At 35.1% G+C, this 23,375-nt stretch overlaps 1 protein-coding gene across 7 annotated transcripts in view; it reads right to left on the bottom strand.

The window, feature by feature from the left end:
• Window positions 1–23,375, bottom strand: part of NIPBL (NIPBL cohesin loading factor) — a 147,764-nt gene that overhangs the window by 34,078 nt on the left and 90,311 nt on the right. For 6 of the 7 annotated variants that reach the window (XM_059492651.1, XM_059492650.1, XM_059492654.1 and 3 more), the window contains 7 exons: window positions 21,113–22,633; window positions 7,590–7,772; window positions 3,020–3,217; window positions 2,765–2,836; window positions 2,584–2,673; window positions 1,310–1,413; window positions 76–162 (listed from right to left, as the gene is read on the bottom strand). In XM_059492651.1, coding sequence (XP_059348634.1) covers window positions 76–162; window positions 1,310–1,413; window positions 2,584–2,673; window positions 2,765–2,836; window positions 3,020–3,217; window positions 7,590–7,772; window positions 21,113–22,633 — 2,255 coding nt within the window. The remainder of the gene's footprint in view (window positions 1–75; window positions 163–1,309; window positions 1,414–2,583; window positions 2,674–2,764; window positions 2,837–3,019; window positions 3,218–7,589; window positions 7,773–21,112; window positions 22,634–23,375) is intronic. The other variant, XM_059492656.1, reaches the window with a different exon arrangement.

Raw genomic sequence — 23,375 nt, forward strand, 5'->3', positions numbered from 1 at the left:
TCTATCACTAAATAGGACTCAAATGAAGAAAACTATTCTGCACAATGGAGTGAAATTATGAAATTTCAAACTCACGTGGTTAAGCAAAGTAGAAAGCTTGGATCCATCTTGAATATTCTTTTCCAAAATATTCAGAACTTTTACTGTTTTATCCGTTGAGAGCTAAAACAAATAAGAAACATGTCAATCAACTGCAGGAATAGAAATTATTACAAATTGCTGAAAAGAACATTGAGGAATGAAGGACAGAGCTTGTACAATCTGAATTGTTTCAACTGTAAGGGATTTGGCATAAGGAAAACGCAGATACTATCATGGAAACAGACAAAATATATTCTAGGACTGCAATTAAACTGCATTTTCAACTAGCAAAATCCACAGAAACAAATTTTTAAATTGCGTGTCACTAATGTTGTGTAGTTACTTGCTTCTAGAAATAGAAATTTACCAAATCCATGTGCGATCTAAATTCTGACCATATAGAGCTTTATTAGGAGAAAATCCATACTGCATGATCAAACAGAAATTACTTCCCTGATACTTGAAAGATAATAAAAGGGAAACATATTCTTAATACCATTGTTAACTTCAAAGAAGTAGCATGTTGAATAAAGTAAACTTACTAATCTTCCATACAAGTCTGATTAAATAATTTGTGGAATATGTTAACCTTGTAGAGAGCCAGTTTCTCACATCTGGATACTATTCACCATTGGAAGCAACAAAATATTGATTTTATATAGATATGTATGTATGCGTATGTATGTGTGAAAAACATGGAACAGAGTGAGAATGATCAGGAAAGAGAAATGATCACACCACCCACAAACTACAAAGGAAGGTAGGGAGATTGAAGGAAAATCCAGGAGGAATACTGAAAGTTTGGAATAGTCCGGAGTAATGATAACAATACAGTTTCACACACACTCCACAAACCTAAGTGGTCAAGAGCAGGAAAAGAGTTTAATATTAAACTGCCCAAAGCCAAGAGCTCCAGGAAGATAAAAGGAAATTTTATCTTTAATTTATTTAATTTAAAATTTATCAAGTTTGCACCAACAAAAGCTCCTCTAGCTGACTGAGGAAGAGCAGGACACAGAGGAGGACCTTTCAGCAAAAATGTCTCAGCTTCAGAAAGAGTAACAGATAGATGTTGCAACTACCTAAACACTTCAGCTAAGTGAGCAGAAGCTCAGCTGTTCTGGTCCATGTGCCTTTGAGGAGGGTGGAATGTCATTACAGAAAAAGTAAGTTTTTTTATATTAATGAATACTTTATGTTCCAAAAAAGTTAGATTATGAAGAGGTACCTTGTCCATAATGCCCATTGCCTTGATTTTTGCAGATTCACTACCCAACTCACTAAGTTGATGTTTGCCCAGTAGCAATTCCTGTGGAATCTCATCATCATCACCTTAAAAAAAAGAAAAAGTAAAAAATTAACAGTCTTATTTCTCATAAAACTTCTAGGAAATCAGTATTTTTTATTCCAATAAGAAAATGCTAACAGAAAAAGAGAGCTGATTGTCCAAATAGCCAACAACTAATGGCTCCAAATAATTAGAATCTAACAAAGACTGATAATTACAACTTTTGCTTGTATTGAAACAATGAATATGTGTTAAGTATGACTTAACCATACCAATGGTTCTGAAACCCCATTTAAGAGCCTAACATGAGGCATGCTCTTCTGAAAGTCACAAACTAAAAATGTTTAAAATGTCAAACCCCATTTATTGCAGTACTTCTGCCATAATTTTCAATTCAGTAGAACAAATCTCTAACTGTAGCTCTGAAGTTCAAATCTGGGCAAGAGCAATAAATGGAAAACACATATGAAATTAAGCACCTTGAGATAATCTGAGTCTTAACTGTATTTAACCTTAGACAAAAATCATGTTACCAGACACAGAAAGATTCAATGACTTCACTTCTAAGGTTGCATACACTATGGCTTTAAAAACTAGAGAAACTGGTTTAATATGCCTTTTCCCTTGTTCTAATCCTGTGACAAAGATGTTAGGAAAAAAAATTAATCAATATTTCATTATCCATTTCAAAATAAAGTCACCTTTGGCAACATGAACTACTTCCTTAGACACTTAGCTAAGGAGGCTGTTTTTCCACTGAAATAGGTAAATGATTCAATGTCTTAGCCATAAATTCACAAGGACTCTGCTGTCTTAATTGAAGAATTGTATCTGCTAGTAGCAGATTTGTAATTATGTGCCTCAGACATTGCTAGGAAGAGAACCATCTTGTTTACATATTTGACAGAAGGTAACACCCTAACGACATCCCAAAGAAGTATTCTTTCCACTCCAAGGGAACTGGGAAGAATACTCATTATGGTTATGCCCCTTCTGGATTCTGCAGAGAGGAGGAAGAAGGATCTTCAGGCAGCAGCAAGTGAAATTGCAGAGGTAAAGGCCACCACTCAAGGTGCAAGCCATATAAATCCAGAAGGCCCCAGTAAGTTTTGACATGAAATTAAGTCACCATGAAGGAAGTTCAAAAATACCAATACAGTTTTTTTCTCAGGTTTCTAATTGGGGTAGCATTTTGAAATTTTCTGATGTATTACCAAAAGCTGTAAAATCCATGTCTTCCAGATTTTCCAAAATATTCTCTATTGAAGCAGTAAATCTTTTGAAGGTTGAAGAATCCATCATTTCTGGTGGAAAAAAAAAAGGAAATTAATAAACAATTATCTAAAATATAAAGCAGAAAATACAAACTGTAGAAAATAAATCTTCTAAAATTACCTTCAGGTGTTAGTTTAGGTTCATAAGCTTTCCTCTTCTTCTGTTTTTCTTTCTTCTTCATTTTTCTAGCCACTAATTAAGAGAATAAGGAGTAAAACAAACACTTTCTTAAAACTTCAATAAAGGATTATTTACATTTCTTACACTTGTATTCAATATTGCATGCAATGATGTCTACTTTAAAATATTAAGCATATTCATTAAAAAACCACTAGTATTATGGAATAAAATTAAATTCTTATAGTGATCAGTTACCCTCGCTGAGGCTAGGAGGAGGAGAATAATCATCCATATCAGAGTCATCGGGACTGCGATTACGGTAACGGCCACTACCAGAAATCCTCCTTCCTTCATGGTAATGACCACTTCTCCTATGGTCACCAGAACTTCTCCTGTCATGCTCTTCATACTCCCAAGCTTCATCTCTATCCTTTTTGTGTCTCTTACGAGAAGCTAGAAATAAATGCATTTTCATTTTAAATAGAAAACTTACACTTTTAATAGTTCAAAATCAAACATTTCAAAATATTTGAAAGATGTACACATGTAAGATTTAGGGACATGGTCTTGTAGTGGACTTTACATTAGTTATAGATTGGATTTGATGGTCAAAAAGGTCCTAAATGATTCTATGATTTGCAAGTCCAACATTCTTGTATAGCTATTCTCCAAATCAAATGGACATTTAGGTTATCAAATACAATTCTGTTGCGGATTACTTATTTTAATGTTTTCTTTTGAATTATAAAAAAACTGTGCTTAAAACTGGCAAAGATACCAGAAAACATTTAAAAATACGGATTTACAGGACATTTGTCCTTTTAAAAGCAGATTAAACAAAGCTGAACAAATTTTAAAAGTTTCATCCTTCTATAAGAGAATACGGAGATAATTTCCTCAGTTATCTAAATTGTGACTATTACTGATTATCCATATTCCTATTCAGTGATTGCCTTACCCGTCTAACACACCAATGAGTTCCAATGAGACTTGATAATCTATTTTCTAAAAGATATTCTGTTTTGTCAAGACAACTAAAATTTTGCCTTGGTATATACTGCAGGAAATTTGTGTAAAGGAGAAAGCTGGAGTCAAAATTCTGTGCCAAACAGCAAGCCTCTACCACAGATAATTATTCTAATTAATTTTCATGCAGGACCATAAAGTTCAGCAGAAGAGAATGTTGAAGAAGTTGGAGCAAATATTGCATAGAGATGTGGTGGAAATAAAATGGTGGAGCAGAATGACAGTTCTCTGTTACTTTCAAAGAAATTCTTGCATGTTTTGAAGTTGACAGAGTGGTCAGTTTTAAAGAAAAGGAAATAGATGAGCGGGTAGCTTTCTCCATGAAATCAGCCAACCTTCCATTTTTTAACATGATCAGCTAATTGAGCTACCAAAGAGATGTCTTACACAGACTGTATTGCAAAGCTCAAAATACTTCCAAAATATCACATTCCAGACTGGCAGTGTTTATTGCCAGTTTATTGCTTCTGGACCTGCATATAACAGTCCTGATATTGTGTGTCTCTACCAAAGTCTCCTTGGCGTGACTGTATATAAGGTTGTTTCTGAGCAGAATGGCACAAAGCATTTAGACAGAACTGGAACTGAACTGAAAAGTTCTTACCACAAGCCATTTATTAAGAAATGCAACATACCAGGCTATAGTCAATAGTCAGCCTAGGATCAGAACTAATAAACATAAACCCCTGAGGGAACACTTCTGTTTTGCAATGAACCCTAGAGGTTTCAAATTCCAAAAATGTACACAGAGGTAGTTCAAGTCTTTAATAACTCAGTTCAGGTTTCAAGATTTACTGCATCTGGATCAGACTTCTTTGCGGAAAAGTACAGTCATGCTCAGGATGGCAGAGGTACTAGCACTGCCTAAAATGGTTGAGAGAGTTCACTGTGACTGAAGCAGTGGTGAGCCATTTGGACCCCTCAGCAGGTAGGAATTTTGCTGAATGGTCACACTCAAAGAGCTGCCATCAATGGCTTGATGGCCACATGGAGACCAATGACAAATGGTGTCCCACAGGGGTGGGTGCTGGGCCCAGCACTGTATCATCTCAGAGATACTGACAGTGAGATTGAGGGCACCCTCTGCAAGCTGCAGACAACACAGAGCTGGTGCATTGGAGGGAACGGATACTATCCAGAGGGAGGGATTGTGACAGGCTCTAGAGGTTAGCTTGTGTGAACTCTTTCACGAGGACATGGAGTCCTAGGACAAGGGGTAGTGAGTTGAAACTGCAAGAGAACAGGTTTAGATTAGAGATCAGAAAGAAAATCTTTATGTGAGGGTGGTGAGGCAGTGAGCAGGTTGCCCAGTGAAGCTAGGGATGCAACACGCCTGGAAATGTTCAAGATCAGGCTGGACAGGGCCTTGAGCAACCTGGGCTAGTGGGGCATTCCCACCCATATCAGGAAAGTTGGGAATAGGTTATCTTTAAGGTTGTTTCCTAAACCTAACTCACACCATTCTATGATACCTAGAGTGAATGTACTGGAGAAGAAACTAAGAGTTCTATGGGGAAAGCTTTTACACATCTTAATTGATTCCTTTACCCTCTGAGACAGTGTTTTGTAGAGGCAGATGGCCCTTTCTCCAGTTTACAAATCATCTGTAACACTAAGCTCTGTAGGATGAATTCTGACCCCAGTTATATCTCCACAAGGAAAGTAACTTTCAATATTGCTTTCTGGCAGAATTTTAGATTGACCAGTTTATCAATGCTCCATGACAAAACAGAAAGTGTTACAGTTCTGTTAGCTCTGCAAGACAAATAATGTGAATACTGGAACACCTATTCACAATCACTGCTCCACAATATTTATTTTGAAGTCAGTAAAATTGATTAAAAAAGTAAGCATTAATAACATTTCAAGAGTTAGGATTGATTTTATACATAAAGAAATACTATGTGGAATATAAACACGCAATTTCCTTCCAAATTCTGCCAAACATGTATGCAATATCACATTTAGTAATTACTGTAAGATAATGACTTCATCAATCTTTAATTTCTCCTTACTTAGTTTAATGGCATGTCCTTTCTTAATGAAATATTCAAAGAAACTTCTCCTTTTCTATACTAATCACTATTTCACATATTTTTAAGTTCAGTTTAAGGCAAACAGAATAATTAAGAAACATGTATTTGTAACAATACAAATCTATTCAGCGTACTTGCCATAGATCTTTCACATCTGATAGATCTTTCTTGCCACAGATCTTTCATGTCTTGTTTTAAATTTAATTCAGTTCTACAGTATTCTTTAAGAAATACTGTAATTTATTTTTAAACCACATGTACTCACTGAATTGATTAGAATGATGGACAGATCTCTTGAGTGGATATACTGAAACTAGAATTCCTCAAGGCATATCATTATTGTGGAAGTTTTCCTTAACTTGTTCTACTTTGTATTTGAGAACTTCAACAGCCACTATGGCAAACATATAGATTAAAGTATTTGAAAGTGTTTACAATTCTCTCCATTCCCAACCAACTTAAATAACTTTGCCTAGTAATTTTTTGTTTTAATTCACTATTCTAAATTATTAACATCATATAAGGGTGATACTATATGGTAAACAGAGAATACAGAATTCCTGAATGAAGCAAGTCGTCATTAATCCTTTGCCAAAATTTAGACTGATTACAATTGACCTGAAGACATCACATTCATGCACAGAGAAGCATTATTCATTTATAATTAAAAGGGAAAACAAACAAACAGAAGGACATTCTTTTCAGCTTTTTTGATAAAGATCAAAGGTAACAGTGTTATAATTTTCATGTGTAAAACCACAGTGTTTATGTTCGATGAAAACTTGAAACATACTAAGAAGCAGAGCAAACAAATCTTTCTCTTTTGGACCTTAAGAAATACTAAATCCCAAAACACTATATATTGTGAAAGTTCATTAAGATGTTTCTACAAACAAAGGTGCAAAACTTGTGAGAAATATCATTATAGGCAAGATTGTTTCTAAGGCTAACAGGTTTCTCCTGTTGCTCTGCATGGATACATAGTTCAGACTAACTAATTCACTTTGTTCTAACAAAGTGCTGGTTAACTGTGCAACCACAAAAACGAACCAATCGTACTTCTATCAACAAGCAGGAAATACCTTCTTAACTTAGAGGCAAATAACATTTTTCTTTTTTCCTTAGGAACTTTATTCAATTGCACAGCAAAACTCTAAGAGAAGCTTCCTCTCTTCCTCTGAAAACAGTTAATTCAAGAATAGCAGAAGCAGCAAATGGTATTTTGAGAATTCATCAAGAATAACTTCCATTTTTCAAGGAATATGACAAGAGAAATATTTTAGGAAACATCTGTGCAGTAAGATTCTCAATTTACTATGTTACAAAAATTCAAAAGGGGATCTTCCACTTTTCTTATCAATAAAACTAAGAAGAAGTCAAGAATTTATTTAGTGAAATTTCTCTCTGCGCACACTTGTATGTAAATTCGGTGCTTCTTTAGAGGATATTTTCCTTATTCTGTACAGTTAGAAATGTTTTATGGTACAACTGAGAGCAAAAAAAATATCTAGGGAGCAGCTTCCAGTAAAGTAATCAGGAAAATAAATTTAACAACCCACTGCTTTTTGTCTTGGATGAAAAATTGCAATCAAGTATTTTTTCTTTTAAAAGAGAAACAAGGGTTCTTGGCCAGGCGGTTATCAGGACAGCAAACTTGGGACTGTATGTTTTAAGGTAGCCAACTTAAAAAAGACGTTTATCTTTTTGTAAAAACAAAATATTAGCTTTTTTCACCTTAAGGAACAGAATTATGTACTACTTACATTCAAAAGCTTCTTCACTGTCATTATCTTCATCAGAACTGATTTCAGCATATTTTGGTTTCTCATTAACTGTGCTACGTTTGCGCTTGTTCATTTTCACACGTTCACAAAGTGGCATGGTGGATTCAATCTCTGCCAGGAGCTCAGGAGGCAACTCCTTTAACACTGACTGATCTATGCTACCTATTAGTGGAGAGTAAGAAAAGCAAATGTGAACCTGAAGACAAAAAAGAGGGACCAATACTACAGTCCTGTCTCAGGAACCACTCACAGGATAACCACTAGCAATCAGTTAGATCACAGTTATATAGACCTAAATGTATTTTACAGCCTTTTTTTAAAGTCCACACTACAATTAGAAATAATAACACAATAAATTGCACACACATTTCCTTCAATAAAATATTTTCAGTCATAAAAATGAATTACCTTTGAATCACCTTTTCAATTACCTTTGTAGGATGATATCCTTGCTCTATTCCACAAAGTTGAGTTTTATTTCAGTTCATCCTCTGAATTTACCAGGTTTTCTAACAGTTGTAAGTAAATTATGGATTCTTAGTCCCTCATTAACATTTCTGTTTACTATCATTCATAGTAATTAGTGTACCCAAGACAGTACTATTCCCTTTTCCAGTAAGAACAGACAACCTGTGGCAAAACTTGCGGGGTCATATGCCTAAATACAGGCCAAATCATTGAGAACTCAGCTTTGGCTTCAGATTTTTTCTTACCTCCTGCTGATAGTTTGACGATGCAATCAAAATTGTTGCTTGATTTTTCGCAAAACAAAATTGAAACATTTTTTTTGAATACAGACAAACAGCTAGCTGAACCACAAATCAGGATTCTTTTCCACAGTGATAAATAGGTAGACAATATCACACTATTCTTATGATTTTGAAACCAAGATTAAGCCCATGTTAGAAAGAAATTTGCAGGCAAAATTTTTCCAATTGACACAAGGAGAACAAATCAATTCAAAAGTATTTCTTTTGTTTATTTGATGTCCTATTTTTATTTATCGAAGAACCTACTATACAGATTTGCAGGCTGTCAGACTAAACTGCTAATCTTTTTCCAGCAATGGAAGAAACATTTTTGCCTTAAGTGCCTCTCTCTCCTTCTCGATGCATACTATATTATTTAGAGAGGAAATCACCTCCAAATTGTTATGCACACACATTCAGCCAAAAAACCCTATCTCCTGGATGATAATACATACTACATCACTACACTAACTTTCTAAAACTTATGTCCATTTTTGTGTTACTATCCTAACTTTTATTGCAAGATGGATTTTTTCTTTCTCTTTTTAAACATCTTTAATTGGAATTAGAAGAGTATTACCATGAGATTCCACCATCAAAATATACTCTGCAAGTCATTCAAAAAACAATTTAACTTCAAATATTGGGGTTTTTGAAGCAACATAGTGAAACATAAACAAAGTAAAGTAATAGTTAAAGTTGTCCCTGCTTCCTTCACATTGTGCTCACTGTTACCTATTTGTGTTAGGTTGCCATCCTTATACAATCAAATTTCTCATGTACCAAAGCTAGTTAAATTATCAATATTTCTTTTGAAAATAATAAAAAACATTTAATGGTGTGGTTGGCCATGTTTCTCAGTTAATGATTAATTTTGTGGGCTATGCACTTGACTTCAGATGGGTGGAAGCACAGCAGCATGGGCAGACCATCTCCTCTGCGTGTACCAGCAGCTGCCTGGATGACAGCCAGGTCCAGGCTGAATGCTGCACAGCTGTGCAGCTGAGCACTGTGTCCCCATACTTTGTATGCCTACACAGCACATGAGGAGCTTACACCCAGCCCCAGAAGGCAGAAGAATTTATATACACAAGTTTTAAGACAATTTCCACAGATTAAATTCATAGAGGGCTCTAAATCCAGGTTCTCTAGTATGTATATTCAAGTTTTCGACCATTGGTAATTTCATTAAAATCAGCAGGACTATACACGTAGCATGTGTGAAAGTGAAAAAAAAATTGACTACTTTAAATATTTGTAAAACTAATTTTATCTCTATCTCAAAATTTTCAAGTTTCTATTTCTCCGGTGCTAAATTCAACTACTGCTTGATTTGCACTCTCTCCTGTTACAGATATTTCAGACTGCTGTATAAGCTTACCCATTTTTCTTTTATTAGGAAATAGGTAAAGCTTCATTTATTCAAGTAGAGAACACCAGAAAAGAGAACAGATAGAATTATTATAAAGCTCTCTATAAGCTATCATTGAAGTTTCTCTTTCTGTCACAATGTTCCCTGAAGTAAGTGTGCCACATACCCAGTTTCCTTAGCTGCTGAGGATTGTAAACAACCAAATCTATGGAGTTTTACTTATGCCATACAGAGGAGTTAAGCATGACTGTACATGTATGTACAATTCTAATATATACGGAGAAGGACTTATCAACCTTTCTGAAGAAAATCAAGGATTTTCTGTACTTTTGGTCAAGTCTGGAGTATGCTGTCTTTAGTCAGGGCAGCTCAAAAGTCATTAGAAATATCTTACTAAAATCCTTCTTTAATATCTTCGATTTTATAATGTAGGCAGTGGTTTTTTTTCTGTTCAGAGTGGTAAAGAAATACTTACAAGAATTCAGCTCACCTAAGAATCCAGTCACATAGCAATAAGAATTAGGTTATAAAACACATGCTAATGCCTTTTCAGTTTATGGGAAATTTTATAAAACAATTAATAGGATATGTAAAAAAACCTTTTTAAAATTGAAAAATCCATGTACAATCACTTTCAACTTTCAAAATTTTTTGCTAAGTTTGCTAAGACCTAGTAGCTACTTCCATGTCTTCATTCACTTACATTTGGCTCTAGCAAGCATGGCTTTTTAAACAGTAAAAAAGACTTCACTAAAAAGTTACTTGATAATCTAATAGAATGCCAAATATCTTGCTGAAGGACTGTCAGCACCAATGGAAAAACTTCATTTTCTGCAATGTGTGTGATCAGTGTACACCATGTCTCAAATGACACTATAGGCATATGTATTCTTCAGATGTCATTTACACATAATTTCAAAACTTCTGCAACTGTTAAAGGAAACAACTGGGAAAAAACCCAAACAAACAAAACCAACCAACCAAACATCCAAAAGAAAAAAAACCCCAAAACACGAACAAACAAATGAACAAACAAACAAAAACCAGAAGAAAAGTACCATCATAATAAAATATTTTTCTTATTGCCAGGAAGAGCATTCTAACCAACTCCACACTGGTGAGACCAAAGGGAAGACACAGAAGAATAATTCATTTCACAGAACTGCATACATGAACAGTCACTTCTACAGTGCTTCTCCAAACATATGCAATGCTCTCCACAACTTACATGCAAGTTACTTCCCAGAGAAGAATAAATTCTTCATTTTGCTTGATTGCTAGCATCAAAAAGTTTGTAAGGAAATATGTTAATGAATCTTCATCTACTACTCAATGCCCACTTACTCTCAAGATAAATTGTTTTCTCACCAAGCATTTCTTTACAAAATATAGCAGTTAAAGATCAATCAGAGAACCTCACTGAGAAACTAATTAATCTGTAAGACTGGTCTTATATCTTATTATAGTCTGGGAAGCTTTTCAGAGGGTTTTACTGTACATAGTAGAAAAATTTCTATAAATATCTAGAGGATATATTCTATTACTATATATTATATATATGTATATGTACATATATGTGTGTATATATGTATATATATATAGTAATATATATACATACATATATCCCATTACTATATATCCTAATACTATTTATATAAGATTTCTTTCTCCACATATGGCTTAAAAAACTAATGGAAAAGAACAGATCTGGTTCACAGCTCGGTATTGTGTTTTGCAGCTTCAACTTTGTAAAACAGCTTTAGCTAACGTTTATGCATATGCTATCTTTAGGAGGATCCAGTATCAATTTGTGTTGACTTTGCAAGTCAATTAGATCTTCCTGATCTTGGCAGATTATCCTTCAAGAGAGGTTAGACAGTAAAAAAGGTAACATCCTTATGGACTTTCGCTGGGTCCATTCAACACGGACAGCACAATTATTTTTTGACTTAACAATCTCATATTAGTGCTCATATTAGTTTCACCTGGCTTGATGTAACAACTTTCAAACAAGCATCCATGGAAAAGAGGATGATTCTTACTGATCGTTAGGTGAGCTTTCCAGGATCAGAGAGGCTGTTTCTGTCATGAAATCAAAATCAACATGAATAAACTCTTATTTTTTCTTGAATTATTTATCTTTGCTTTCCAAACTATGGAACATAACTGCATGGTTTAGATCAGATCTTGGTACAATTTCTTGTGAACTATGAGACACCAAGATTAAAATACACTTAGAAATCTAAACTCTGAATTGCTATTTTCGTACCTATGAGACAGTTAATACAGTGGAAATATAAATATATTTCTGTTTCTGCAAAACTGCAGTTAATGCAAATTCATATTTGTAATCTCTCTCTGTATCTTGATTTTAAAATACACCTTTTCCAGCTATGAAGACATTATACGAAAGAACACACAAGGGTGTGAGAAGGGAATAATGCCACCTGTTTGGGGTGAGGATATGAATCTTCCCATTTCTCAGCATTTAGAAATTGAAGTCTGACCACTGAATTTCTATACTAGAGAACTGTCACTCGTCTTCATTTGGACATTTAAAAAAAGCCCTACTGACTGCAGCTCAATTTTGCCCTTTTCTTGCTCCTCTTTTGTTACAAAAGACATTATACCTGCCACTGGACTTTTCTTATTTTGCCAATGACTAATGTATTCAGTCTTGTTATTATTTCAGAGAGACTAAGCTCACCTTCCTTAAATATCCTCTCTGAGCATTTGAGCATTAAAGGATATTCCTCCCTTTTCTAATAAAAGCTTACAGTCTAACTTTTGTCTTATGTTAGGCATTTACATGCAGGAAGGAAAGCAGTTTCTTTCTGGATTAGCTCAACCAACTTTGAAACCTGTGCTAAATGAAATAAAATATCCTTATCCTATAAGAAGAGTGCTGCTATCTTGTTGAACAGCCATGCCACTGTAGCTAAAAAAGCAGAGATTTGAAGGTTAAATCTACAGCAAATTCTCAGCAGATAAAGTTGTGTATTAGACAAGGAACTAAAAGAAAAAAAAAGAAAGGACAGAAGTACTTCCCTGTGTTATAAACTGTTTAGAAAATAAACACCCTTATAAAATAGCTAACTATTGTTACAGCATAGCATTCAGGCACTGGAATGCAAAAGGCCACATGAGTGCCTATAAACTCATAAAAAGGTCACTGGTTGAAGTTGAAAAATCTTTGATTCTTTCTCAATTGTGCAAATTTAATGATATCATTTCCACCAGGTTCTCCCTTAAAATGCTCCAGTGTGTTATTTATACAGCGCAGTGAGCCCCTGGTGATAAGTCTGCTGCCCACCAGCTTCACATTTGTCAAAATAATTTTGTGCCCTGAACAGTTTCAGGAACAGAAGGGGAAACACAGGGAAATCCCAGTAATTTTTATAGGTGAATTTAAGTTCTGAGGAGGACATATCTGCTCATATGATGGAAGTTCCACTTTTATCTCAATACTCTATCATCAGCTGAAAAACACATAATCAAATGAATACTGGTAAAAACAAACTGAGTAGGACATTTACGGTCTTTCCTCTTTCCTCTCCTCTTCTCTGCTGTAAAGCTTACGGAAGGGTATACAGCTACATCCTACAGGATGTATCCAAAAGGATATAACCCTCTATTGAGTGCCTTACCCTCTTCTTTTGACTACATATGTGAAGGGCTAACTCCAGAGCTCACTTCAGACATACTCATGCCAAAAAAAGGGTGGAGACTGAGATGCCCTCATCACCACCCAAGGGGCTGCACATACAGGGATTCTCTGCTTCAATCAATTCAGCAGGATGGAGAATGGCAATGTTAGGGAGAAGTATGTCCTACATTTCACGGAACCTGCTATAACATATTTTTTAGAACAATTCTTCCTCAACTGTCCCAACAGTAGCACAATGGAAAGGCTCCCAGCCTAAAAAAAAAAAAGAAGTTTCAGACTCCCTGCTTTTACTCCAGTCCTTAGCTCAGGCTTTGAAAGATGGGATCCAGACAGGCTGGTCAGAGAAGGATCTGGACATGGTAACAGAATAATTCCATGATACAACAGAGGTCATCATTAACCACAGCTAAGAAACATAGATTCAAAAAGAATTTTAAAATAGTGCAAAATACTCTGAGAAGAAATAAACATTTTTAGAAGGAGGGAAGGAGGATATTTCAAAAGGAAACTTGGAAATACCCAGGCAGAGAGCAGGGAACACATCCAACACACACTCTCTCTAAATGCCAAGAGAAGTCATATTTAGATTGGCATCAATGATGTTCTCAAGCTATATGATTACTGTAGGAACTTACTGCTGGCCTTATTGCTGACTTTTTGTCTGTACAGAAATTGATAAAAGGAGGCTACAGCAGCCTAGCTTTCCAAGATGCTGTACAAAAAATAAAGGAATACTCAGAATAAAAAGAAGGAAGGTTGGCAATTGAAATAAATATAACACTGCACAAACTCCCTTGCTTTTATGAATCAGTGTTGGGGAGTGCTTCTGAATTTTTGCTGTCATTGCTTTTGAACATATGCATTGAAATTTAGGCCAACTCAATTTATTGTTAAAGAAGTTAAGGTATTTTGTACAGTTGCGAAACCCAGCATGCAATTATCTGTTAATATGCTTCTATTAAAACTCCCTTCAGTACTTAAAAGGGGCTTACAAAAAAAGGAGGGTGGCTTTTTACACTGCCAGATAGCAACTAGACAAGGGGGAACAGTTTTAAAACAAAACAGGAGAGACTTAGTCTAGATGTTGGAAAGAAGTTCTTTACTGAGAGAGTGGTGGGGTACTGGAACAAATTGCCCAGAAAAGTTGTGGGTGCCCCATCCCTGGCAGTGCTCAAGGCCACGCTGGATGGGGCTCTGAGCAACCTGATCCAGTGTAAGGCGTCCCTGCCCATGGCAGGGGGTAGAAATGAGAAGATCTTTAAGGTAATTTCTAACCCAAACCATTTGTTGACCCTACAATGATTAATGCTTGGGATCTGAAATTTATGACTAATTTATTTTTCCAGCCATGTATTCAGGTTGTTTACTGAGCCTGAGACAAAAGATCTTAATTAAATAAAATCAGATCATTCCTCAGAATTTCTCTTCTTATAAAACAAAACCTTCTATATAAGGAATATAATACAACCAAAACCTTTGCAGAAAATAAGGAAACCAAAACCATTATTTTAGTTCTTATCTGTGACTTCTAGGCACATCAATGCTAATTAACACATAAATGCTTATTTTTCTTACTATTGCATAGAAACATTCTCAGTCCTTATCACTGCAAATATTGCATGAAGCTACTAGTTTTGCTTCTTCAAGATAACAATTACATCATGAACAACAACAAAAGATTGCTGATGTTTTAGCTTTAAATATAAAATAGTACAGGAAAATAGCTCGAGAGATGATTAAACAGAATGTATATTTGAAGAAAAGTTATTCAATGAAAACAACAGTTCAGTAATTTGAAAGACAAAAAAGGTTCCATGCTATTTTTTTCTGTTTGCTGGTAGTATTCCCACAGAGCAAAAAAAAACCTCCAAATTTTAAGTAAACAGTTTTAATTTTCTGACATGAAAAGAGTCAGCTAGAACAGCTGACAGTGTTGAGCAACAGAAAAGTTAATTCTCCAGAAGCTAATATGAGGCTTTTTGGTATTTGTATTTAGTCAAATTTATCTTTTGGCTAGAAGAAAATTCAAGCCAAAAATTTCAAGCACATATCCTGGCACATAAGCCAAGATCAATATCCACCTTTAGATCCTTAGACACATGAAAAGTCTGCAGTGCATACTGTAATTGACATCAGACAAATTGCTGGGCCATATTTACACATTGCAATGCATTGCTGCAAAAATTATTTATGCAAAATAGCCTTAGCTATTCCCAGAAACAAGAGGAACTCAATAAAGTACCCATGTCAATGAACCAAGAGCAGTTTTGGACTTTCAAGAAATTGTTCTGACAAGTTAGGTAATAAACGTCTATCACATTTGCCAAAGTAATTTTTCAAAAATCAACTAATTAAACATTGCACTAAATCTGCAAACAGACAAAGCATCATATTTCAGACAAATCAAAGTATAATGAAATTGGTGCTTTGGGTCAAATTCAGTGTTGCTGCTAAGAATTCCATGCGACATACATGAAGTTCACTCTTCCTATCCAGAAAAATACTGTAGGAGCAAGAATCAAAATATTTACCTTAGTAGCAAAGTCTAAAGTAGGAAACAAATAGCAGGAAAGCAGCCACCAGGCAAGGCTCTGTGCTGAAAATGTCTCCTCTATTACCAGTAATAGATCATACATAAGTGCAGTGGCTGATTCCTGCGAGGTACCAATACCAGCTTATCCAACATCTACTTTTGAAAAACTAGCACCAAAAAATGAAGGCCCCAGAAAGTATGTACAATGCCCACACAAATCCCAGTTACCTTCTGGAATGGGACAGACACACCATATCTTAAAATTCCCTGCAAGTAGGAGCAAAACCATTCCAGCACAAAGTATGTTGGAGAAATCAGATCTTCCTTGACTTTACCAAGTTATATATAATTTAGACTTTTAACTAAGCAATGCTTGGAATATTTTTCAAAATGAAACCCTTAAATCCAGGAAAAAACACCAAATAATCAGGGCTCAATAAACAAAGAACATATTAAAGTGGATCCTCTGCAAAACCAACAAGCATCTTGAAATACTTCTAATGGCACAAGGGTGAGCCAGTTCCTCTTCTAGTCTAGTCAAGATGAGAGGTAGTCATTAACATATCAGAAAAGAGAAAAACTGGAAGACTGTAGAACTCTTATGAAAGTCATTTTTCTATAATTACAATTAAATTTTAGTTTGATAAAGGTTTAAACATTTGAGCTGAGAAGAGTCTTTATAAATTTTCTGCTGTAAATGCTGAAATACAGTATTTCTTTCCTCTGAAATGTGGCATAATTTTCTACAAATCCACCTGGTGCTGCATACATAGCAAGATGGTCAGTATGTTATGATTCTGGCCTTGACACATTCAAATGCAGTTGCTACGGGGAACTTCAGGACAGTCATTTCAAATTCAAGATGTATGGAACTGAGGATTTTCACAATGCTAACCTTTACAAAAGCACAATTTTATGGGAAGCAAGCTGAGTTTCAAACTTTTCCTTTCCCAAGGTAGTATGTTTTTAATGCAGTTATTTCCTTGTGGCCCCTCCGATTTTGGGGTGTCTGTCTCAGCATTAAGAAATTGTTATTTTGGAAACAAATTAGTGTGAACTCTAAAAGTTGACGTGTTAACATCCATAACCAAATTTTGCCCTTATAGAATTCCTGTACATGTAGGATTTAAATGAGGTTTAGAACTGGTACTTCCTTTCCCAGTTTTCATCTGTACCATTAAGCACCTTTAAGTAGTTTGGCTACACCAACTAGAAATCAGTGAGAGGCATAACAAGTTCACTCAACTGAGCCCACACAATTTGGATACAGCTTTTCATCCTGAAATACTCCCTTTCTTGTCACTACTAGAAGATAATTGATTGCTGTTTCCCAAGTGAAACTATTTCCAACAATGCTAGAACCCAAAGACAGACTGTCATGTTACACAAACACCAAATCAGAGTTACTACACACTCTGAAAAAGTCACCTGGAATTAAAAACAAACAAACCAAAATCCCCAAACAAACCATGTAAGCAGAAAACACAGAGGAATCCAGAAGCATTGTTTTAACAACATAAAGATGATTAAGCAGTAAGATTTTTAGCTGATCCTGTAAAGAGTATGTATGAAGAGCACCTTCAAAGAAACATCAAGTCTTGACTCAAATTTCAGATCAGAGCAGCAGGAAACAGTTTATTTAGGAAGACTTACAGTGAGCAGCAAAACCTTATGTCTTCAGTTCTGTGTTGTGAAGATAATTAAATCCCACAACAATCTACACAATGGAGGAATGGCATTCAGATCAGAACTTGTTTTTCCCTTAAAACAACAAATCCCTTTAGGTGATATAGAAAGATCCAAAAGACGTTTGTTTTGCAAAGACAACCCTTCAAACATATTATAAACCTACTCAGACATCTTGCAGAGATAGTTACAGTTTCTCTCATTACTTATACTTAACAAAGGAAAATTTGTCCTGTTCAGAATGCAGTAACCACGAAGCTGCTAACAGCTCCCATCCCAACACAGCTGATCAGCATAGCTCTAAAAAAGCAGCAGAGAAGGTGTTCACTGAAGCTCTGAAAAGAAAGGACAGCAAACATGACCTCCTCATTGCAGGCACAAGCTTAAAGGGAAAAGTTTCATGGGTCCCACGACAACATACATTTGCATTAAAACCAAAAAAGACATTAACAGATGTTAAAATCAGACAAAGAAAATGTCACAGTTCATTCTGATGTGGACAAAATTGGCCACAAGACTTCATCACAAGACTCTGCAACAAAAATACTGTGAAAAAAATTCCATAACTTTCCTCTGAGATACAGAATCTTTCAGAAAATGCTCAAAGATCAGGGGAGAGAGAAAAATTACTTCTTCCTTGTAAATGCCAAAAGGGACTCTTGGATTTATTTAATATTACAGGTCACATACTGTGGCTATCCCTCCCATTCATAACTTGATAAAATTTCAAACATGTCTATAAAATTTGGTGAAAATATTACCTTGTCTTTTTTGAGTTCAATGCAAATAAAGGCACAAATTTAAAATTTAAAATTTACTAAAACAATGCAAAAAGTTGTATGGACTTTCAGTTTGCAAAGAATTAATTGTAACGTAATGTGAGTCAATTTTATTGAGTTTTGTAATGAATGGGAATTAGCCCCTTAAGACAGAACAACTATCTAAACAGTGTTTTGAACTAGCTGAACAATGGTATTTTAAACTGCATTTCAGATAAATTATAGCAATGATGTTGTATATGAGAAAGCCAGTAGAAGACATTTTCTTGAAGGAGGGATGGATGAGAAAGCAAAAAAGAAAAGACAAGAGATACAAGGGTAATGAAATAAGAAAAAGTAAAATATACTAAGCTACATGGCATAAGAGGCATGTGAGAAGTTGAATAATGATGCTAAAAGGCAAGAATTCACTGGAAAAGAATTGCTACAATCTACTAAGTAGTATGGGATGAACTAAAAGAAGATTTATGAAAATTACTGTTCTTAGTGTATTAAAAAGTTTACAACTAAAAATGGCACCAAGTAAAACAACACTATTTCAACTGGATTGAGGACACCATGTCAGTGGCATGAATACATCTACATCAGTTAGCTGTTAAAAAATAGACTTTGCCTTATGAAGAGAGATATCTATAGAAAATTTGTATCTTTTAAAACACTGGAATTCACCTGGTTAAGTAGCATGCATTCTAGGAAGTAAGTTACCAGGAAAAAAAAACAGAACTAAATATACACATCAAAAATCTGCAGTTCAAATACACTTTCTCCAAAATCTGCCTGCTGAACACTCAAAACATGATTTGTAAGATAAAAAGAGTTACATTATTCTTTTCATGAAACCTATTTCTATTATCATTGTAAGAATCTTATTCCAAATAGAACTGCAAAAAGACTTGTATCAGATTCAAACCATTTTTCCCTGTAAAACGTGTTACAAGTTACTTCAAAGTGCAAGAAATGCAAGAAAATGATGACTTCAGAAAGAAAAAAAAATGCAGAAAAACATTGTAGAGAAATTATAAGCCTAATGTTAAAATTACTGAATTGCTCATCTGTGACAGGTACTAGAATTATACCAAAAGTCATTAAAACCTTTACACATTACTAAAGCATTCTACATATATAACCACATATAATACAGACTACAAGAAAAAAGTAATTCAGAAACACTTTTGGAAAGCATACATGCACTGCCTATTGTTCAGAAGACTTGTAACTGATTTTCTGCACATAAAAAAGTGTGAATTCAAAATCTATCCTACTGAGACTAGACCTCAGTTCCACCAGAAAGTTTTTAGCATTTTCTATAAAGGACATAAGGGTTTCATGTGAAAGCTTCAGATTAAACTGAGAACAAAGATACCATAATTTTATGGCTAACACTAGATATCTATTATTAGAAATTGAAATTTTGCCTCTTTTGAACTTCAAAAAGGGACAGGGATAATGTTCTTATTCCCAAGACAAAAAGAAATCCCTAACAAGGAGGCTAATATTTTACAAATATGTAAAATACATCACAAATTATTATTAAGGCTTTTTAGAGTTAATATAAACTGGTTAGTAGATAGCAAACAGGCATACCACAAGAAATTAAAGATACAGAAAACACCTCTTTACAACTGCACATAAAACAGTTGTACATTCATGAAGATGATTTCTACATAATTTCTTACCAGATTAGCTATGTAAAAAAGTGTTTTAATCTTGAATTCATTATACACCTGGAAATGGATTTATACATCATCCTCTATACAATTGTAAACCTCTCCTCTGTGTCTATTTTAAGACACAACAACTCTATAAACATAACTATATAAGAAACTTAAATTCTTTAAATGTTAAAAAAAGGGAAATCCAACCAGTTAGTAATACTGATTTCACAGTGTGAAATGATCTACTTCAGTCTGAAACCAATGAAGTCAAAATGAAAGTACCAAGAAAAAAAAGGATCTTATTTTTAAAAAGTGTTAAATCTGCAAAGAGATAATGAGTTAAATATCAAACCTACAAGATATTCTAAATTATTTCCTGTCCATATTACTAATTTCAAAATGCCAGCTAATTGTTCAGCTTTCTTCCTTCTGCATATAATGGACACCAGAGACAATGATAAAAAGAAGTCTCCTACAGATCAAACGTTTTTCTAAGCTACTGTCAGAAAGTCTCAAGTACGGAACCTCCTCAACTGATTTGTGCCTACAGTGTTAAGGAGGTAGGTGGGATTCTGCAACTATGTTCCTACTACCACCATTTAAACACATGCTTTGGAAAAACCCATTTAACTTCAAATTAAATACAAAAATAATTGTAGGGCTTGCATAGTGAGTATTTCCCATCATTCCAGCTACAATATCTACAGTAGTGGCAGCCCTTTATACAGACAGACCTAATCAGGTAAAATTATACACACGACAGTTACATTTCACCAGATAAAGGACCATATAAAACTAGTGCAGCTGAAGTACATCTTAAGACCACTAAAGAGTTGCCAGATTAAGTAGTTGTACTGAAGTAGATAAATAATTTCAGGTACATTTCTAGCAAGATTTCTGATAATGACAAGTCCTTAGACTAGTTTCAGTTTATTTCTCACCATATAAGCAAGCATAGAAACTATCAAATGTTTGCATTTAATTTCTAACAGCAGAAGTAGAAAGTCTACAAGAACTCAAGTGTAAAAGACACAATGCAATTAATATTAAAACACTCTTACCTTTATTAGGTTTGGTTGACTTGTTCTTGTTAGGTTTAAAACAAGAGCCCCTTGATTTATCTTCTCTGTCCTTAATAAATTTCTGCACATCATCCAAAGAAAGCTTTTGAAGGACAACTACAGGCTTAGCTCCTTTATTCAGATCTTCAACTAGCCCAATCTTCTCTACTTTGTCCTTATGTTCACCTCTAAATTCAGTTTTCCTTGACTCCTGAGTAACATTGCCATCTTTATCACGTTTGATTTTTGGAATGACAAAATGTTTCAATGCGCCAGACCTTGCCCCCAACAAATAGCTGGGAAACTCTGCTTTATTGTCACCATGTGCTTTATTACTATCTACTTTACTCTTATTACCATCTGTCCTTCGTTCATCCTTGCTGTTTGGTGACTTAAAACCAGGTTTATCAGGTCTTGATTTGCTAGAATCCCCTTTACTTTCCTGTTTAATACGAGGGCTGTCAGGCCTTGATTTCTGATCCCCAGAAGAAAACCTTGAATCACCAGACTCATGCCTATATTTCCTTTCAAATTTCTCAGGTTTTGAACCATCAGGTTTAATACCATGCTTAGAATCATGTTCATTTTTGTTTGAGGATCTCAAATATTCAGGCCTTCTGATCTTGGATGGATCTCCTCTGTATCTCTCTGATTCACCCCTGTCCTCAGATCTTTGTTTAAGGCTGTCATGGTCACGCCTTGGTGTATCAGAAACTGAGCGCCCATCAGGCCTCGGTTTTGTTGGATCAGGTCGATTTTCAGGTTTCATCCTTGAAAGATCAGACTTCACATCTAGTTTGTGCCTAGGTATTTCAATTTTCTTGTCTGGCAAAGGTTTACTGGAGTCCCTCCTATTATCATGTTTGTGTTTAGGTGTTTCAGGCCTCCCTTCACTCTTCTGTTTTGGTGTTTCAGGTCTGCCTTCACTCTTCTGTTTCGGTGTTTCTGGCCTTTGCCGTATTTCCTGTTTGCCATTATTTTGTTTTCCCTCATTTTGTTTCATCTCCATTTGCCTGCTCTCATTTTGTTTCAATTCTGTCTGTCTGTTCTCATTCTGTTTCACTTCCATTTGTCTGCTTTCATGTTTCACTTCTAACTGCTTGCTCTCATTGTATTTACTTTCCAACCGTCTGCTCTCATTTTGCTGGAATTCCATTTGTCTGTTTTCATTTTGCTGGATATCTGTCTTTTGACTTTCAAAGTCTGACTTTTTCCTAAAAATTTCTGGATGGTTTTCAGGTTTAAATTTAAGAACTCCAACAGTGTCTTCTTGGGGAACACACATAAACCCGTCATTATACGGCTTTATTTCTTCAGGTTTTTTGATGGTGTCCAAATCCTGAGTTACAGTTGCCTGAGAGTCTGCTCTTCCTGCTTGCTGCAGATCAATACTAACCATCAGTGCTGGCCGTGCCCCATTTCCTGCAGAACCTGTCTCCTGAGAAGCTGTTCTATTTCCTCCAGTAGCACCTCCAGCCTCTGGTGGTTTGTTTTCTTGTTTTCGCTTCTTTAGAGGCTTATCTGCAAGTTAAAAGAGAAAAAAAAAATCACAAATTATATATAAAAACTGATAAATGTTCAAGGAAGAATGTCCATTCCCTTCCATTCCCATAACGAATCCTCCACAGCATGGATATGCACACAAAACAAAATCCACTGAATTTAAAAGCAAGAATAGGACTTCTCTAACTAATACTTTTTAATGTATTCAGACTATCATTCACTGTCCCACAAATGCCAGCTAATCATTAAAAAAACCCTCCCTCAAAACATATGAAATCAAAGGTCCTGTGTAATTCCCAAGTGAACCACCTAATAAAGTAGCTGCAATACATAAGGACCAAAAAATCCAACCCCATTAAAAAAACTCCCAAACTCCTTAATTACACTTGAAGCAGAAATCTGAAAAGTCAAAGTTAAGCTGCAGCTCCACAACTAGTTTTTGAGGAATACTACTATAGAAGATATCTTCTGCAGATCCAACCTCTTTATTACACAAGTACTAAGTAAGCAAGGATCTGCAATGATTACGACAGAGGTTTTCCCCACTTGGTTCAGTGGATCAGCTGGACTTCACACATATTTTAGTCAGGGAATGAACAAAACTGATAAAGTAACTATACCACCCCTCCATGCTTCTCTTTGAAACAAAGCAGTAAACCAGTTGGAGTCTCTACCTTAACACATGCATATTAGTTGGGGGACCGCTACACACTTAAAAACTTGAGATGAAACACAAAGTATTGTGATAATTTTCTGTCAA

This window comes from Ammospiza nelsoni, chromosome Z, assembly GCF_027579445.1.
Source record: "Ammospiza nelsoni isolate bAmmNel1 chromosome Z, bAmmNel1.pri, whole genome shotgun sequence".
Classification (NCBI taxonomy): Eukaryota; Metazoa; Chordata; class Aves; order Passeriformes; family Passerellidae; genus Ammospiza; species Ammospiza nelsoni.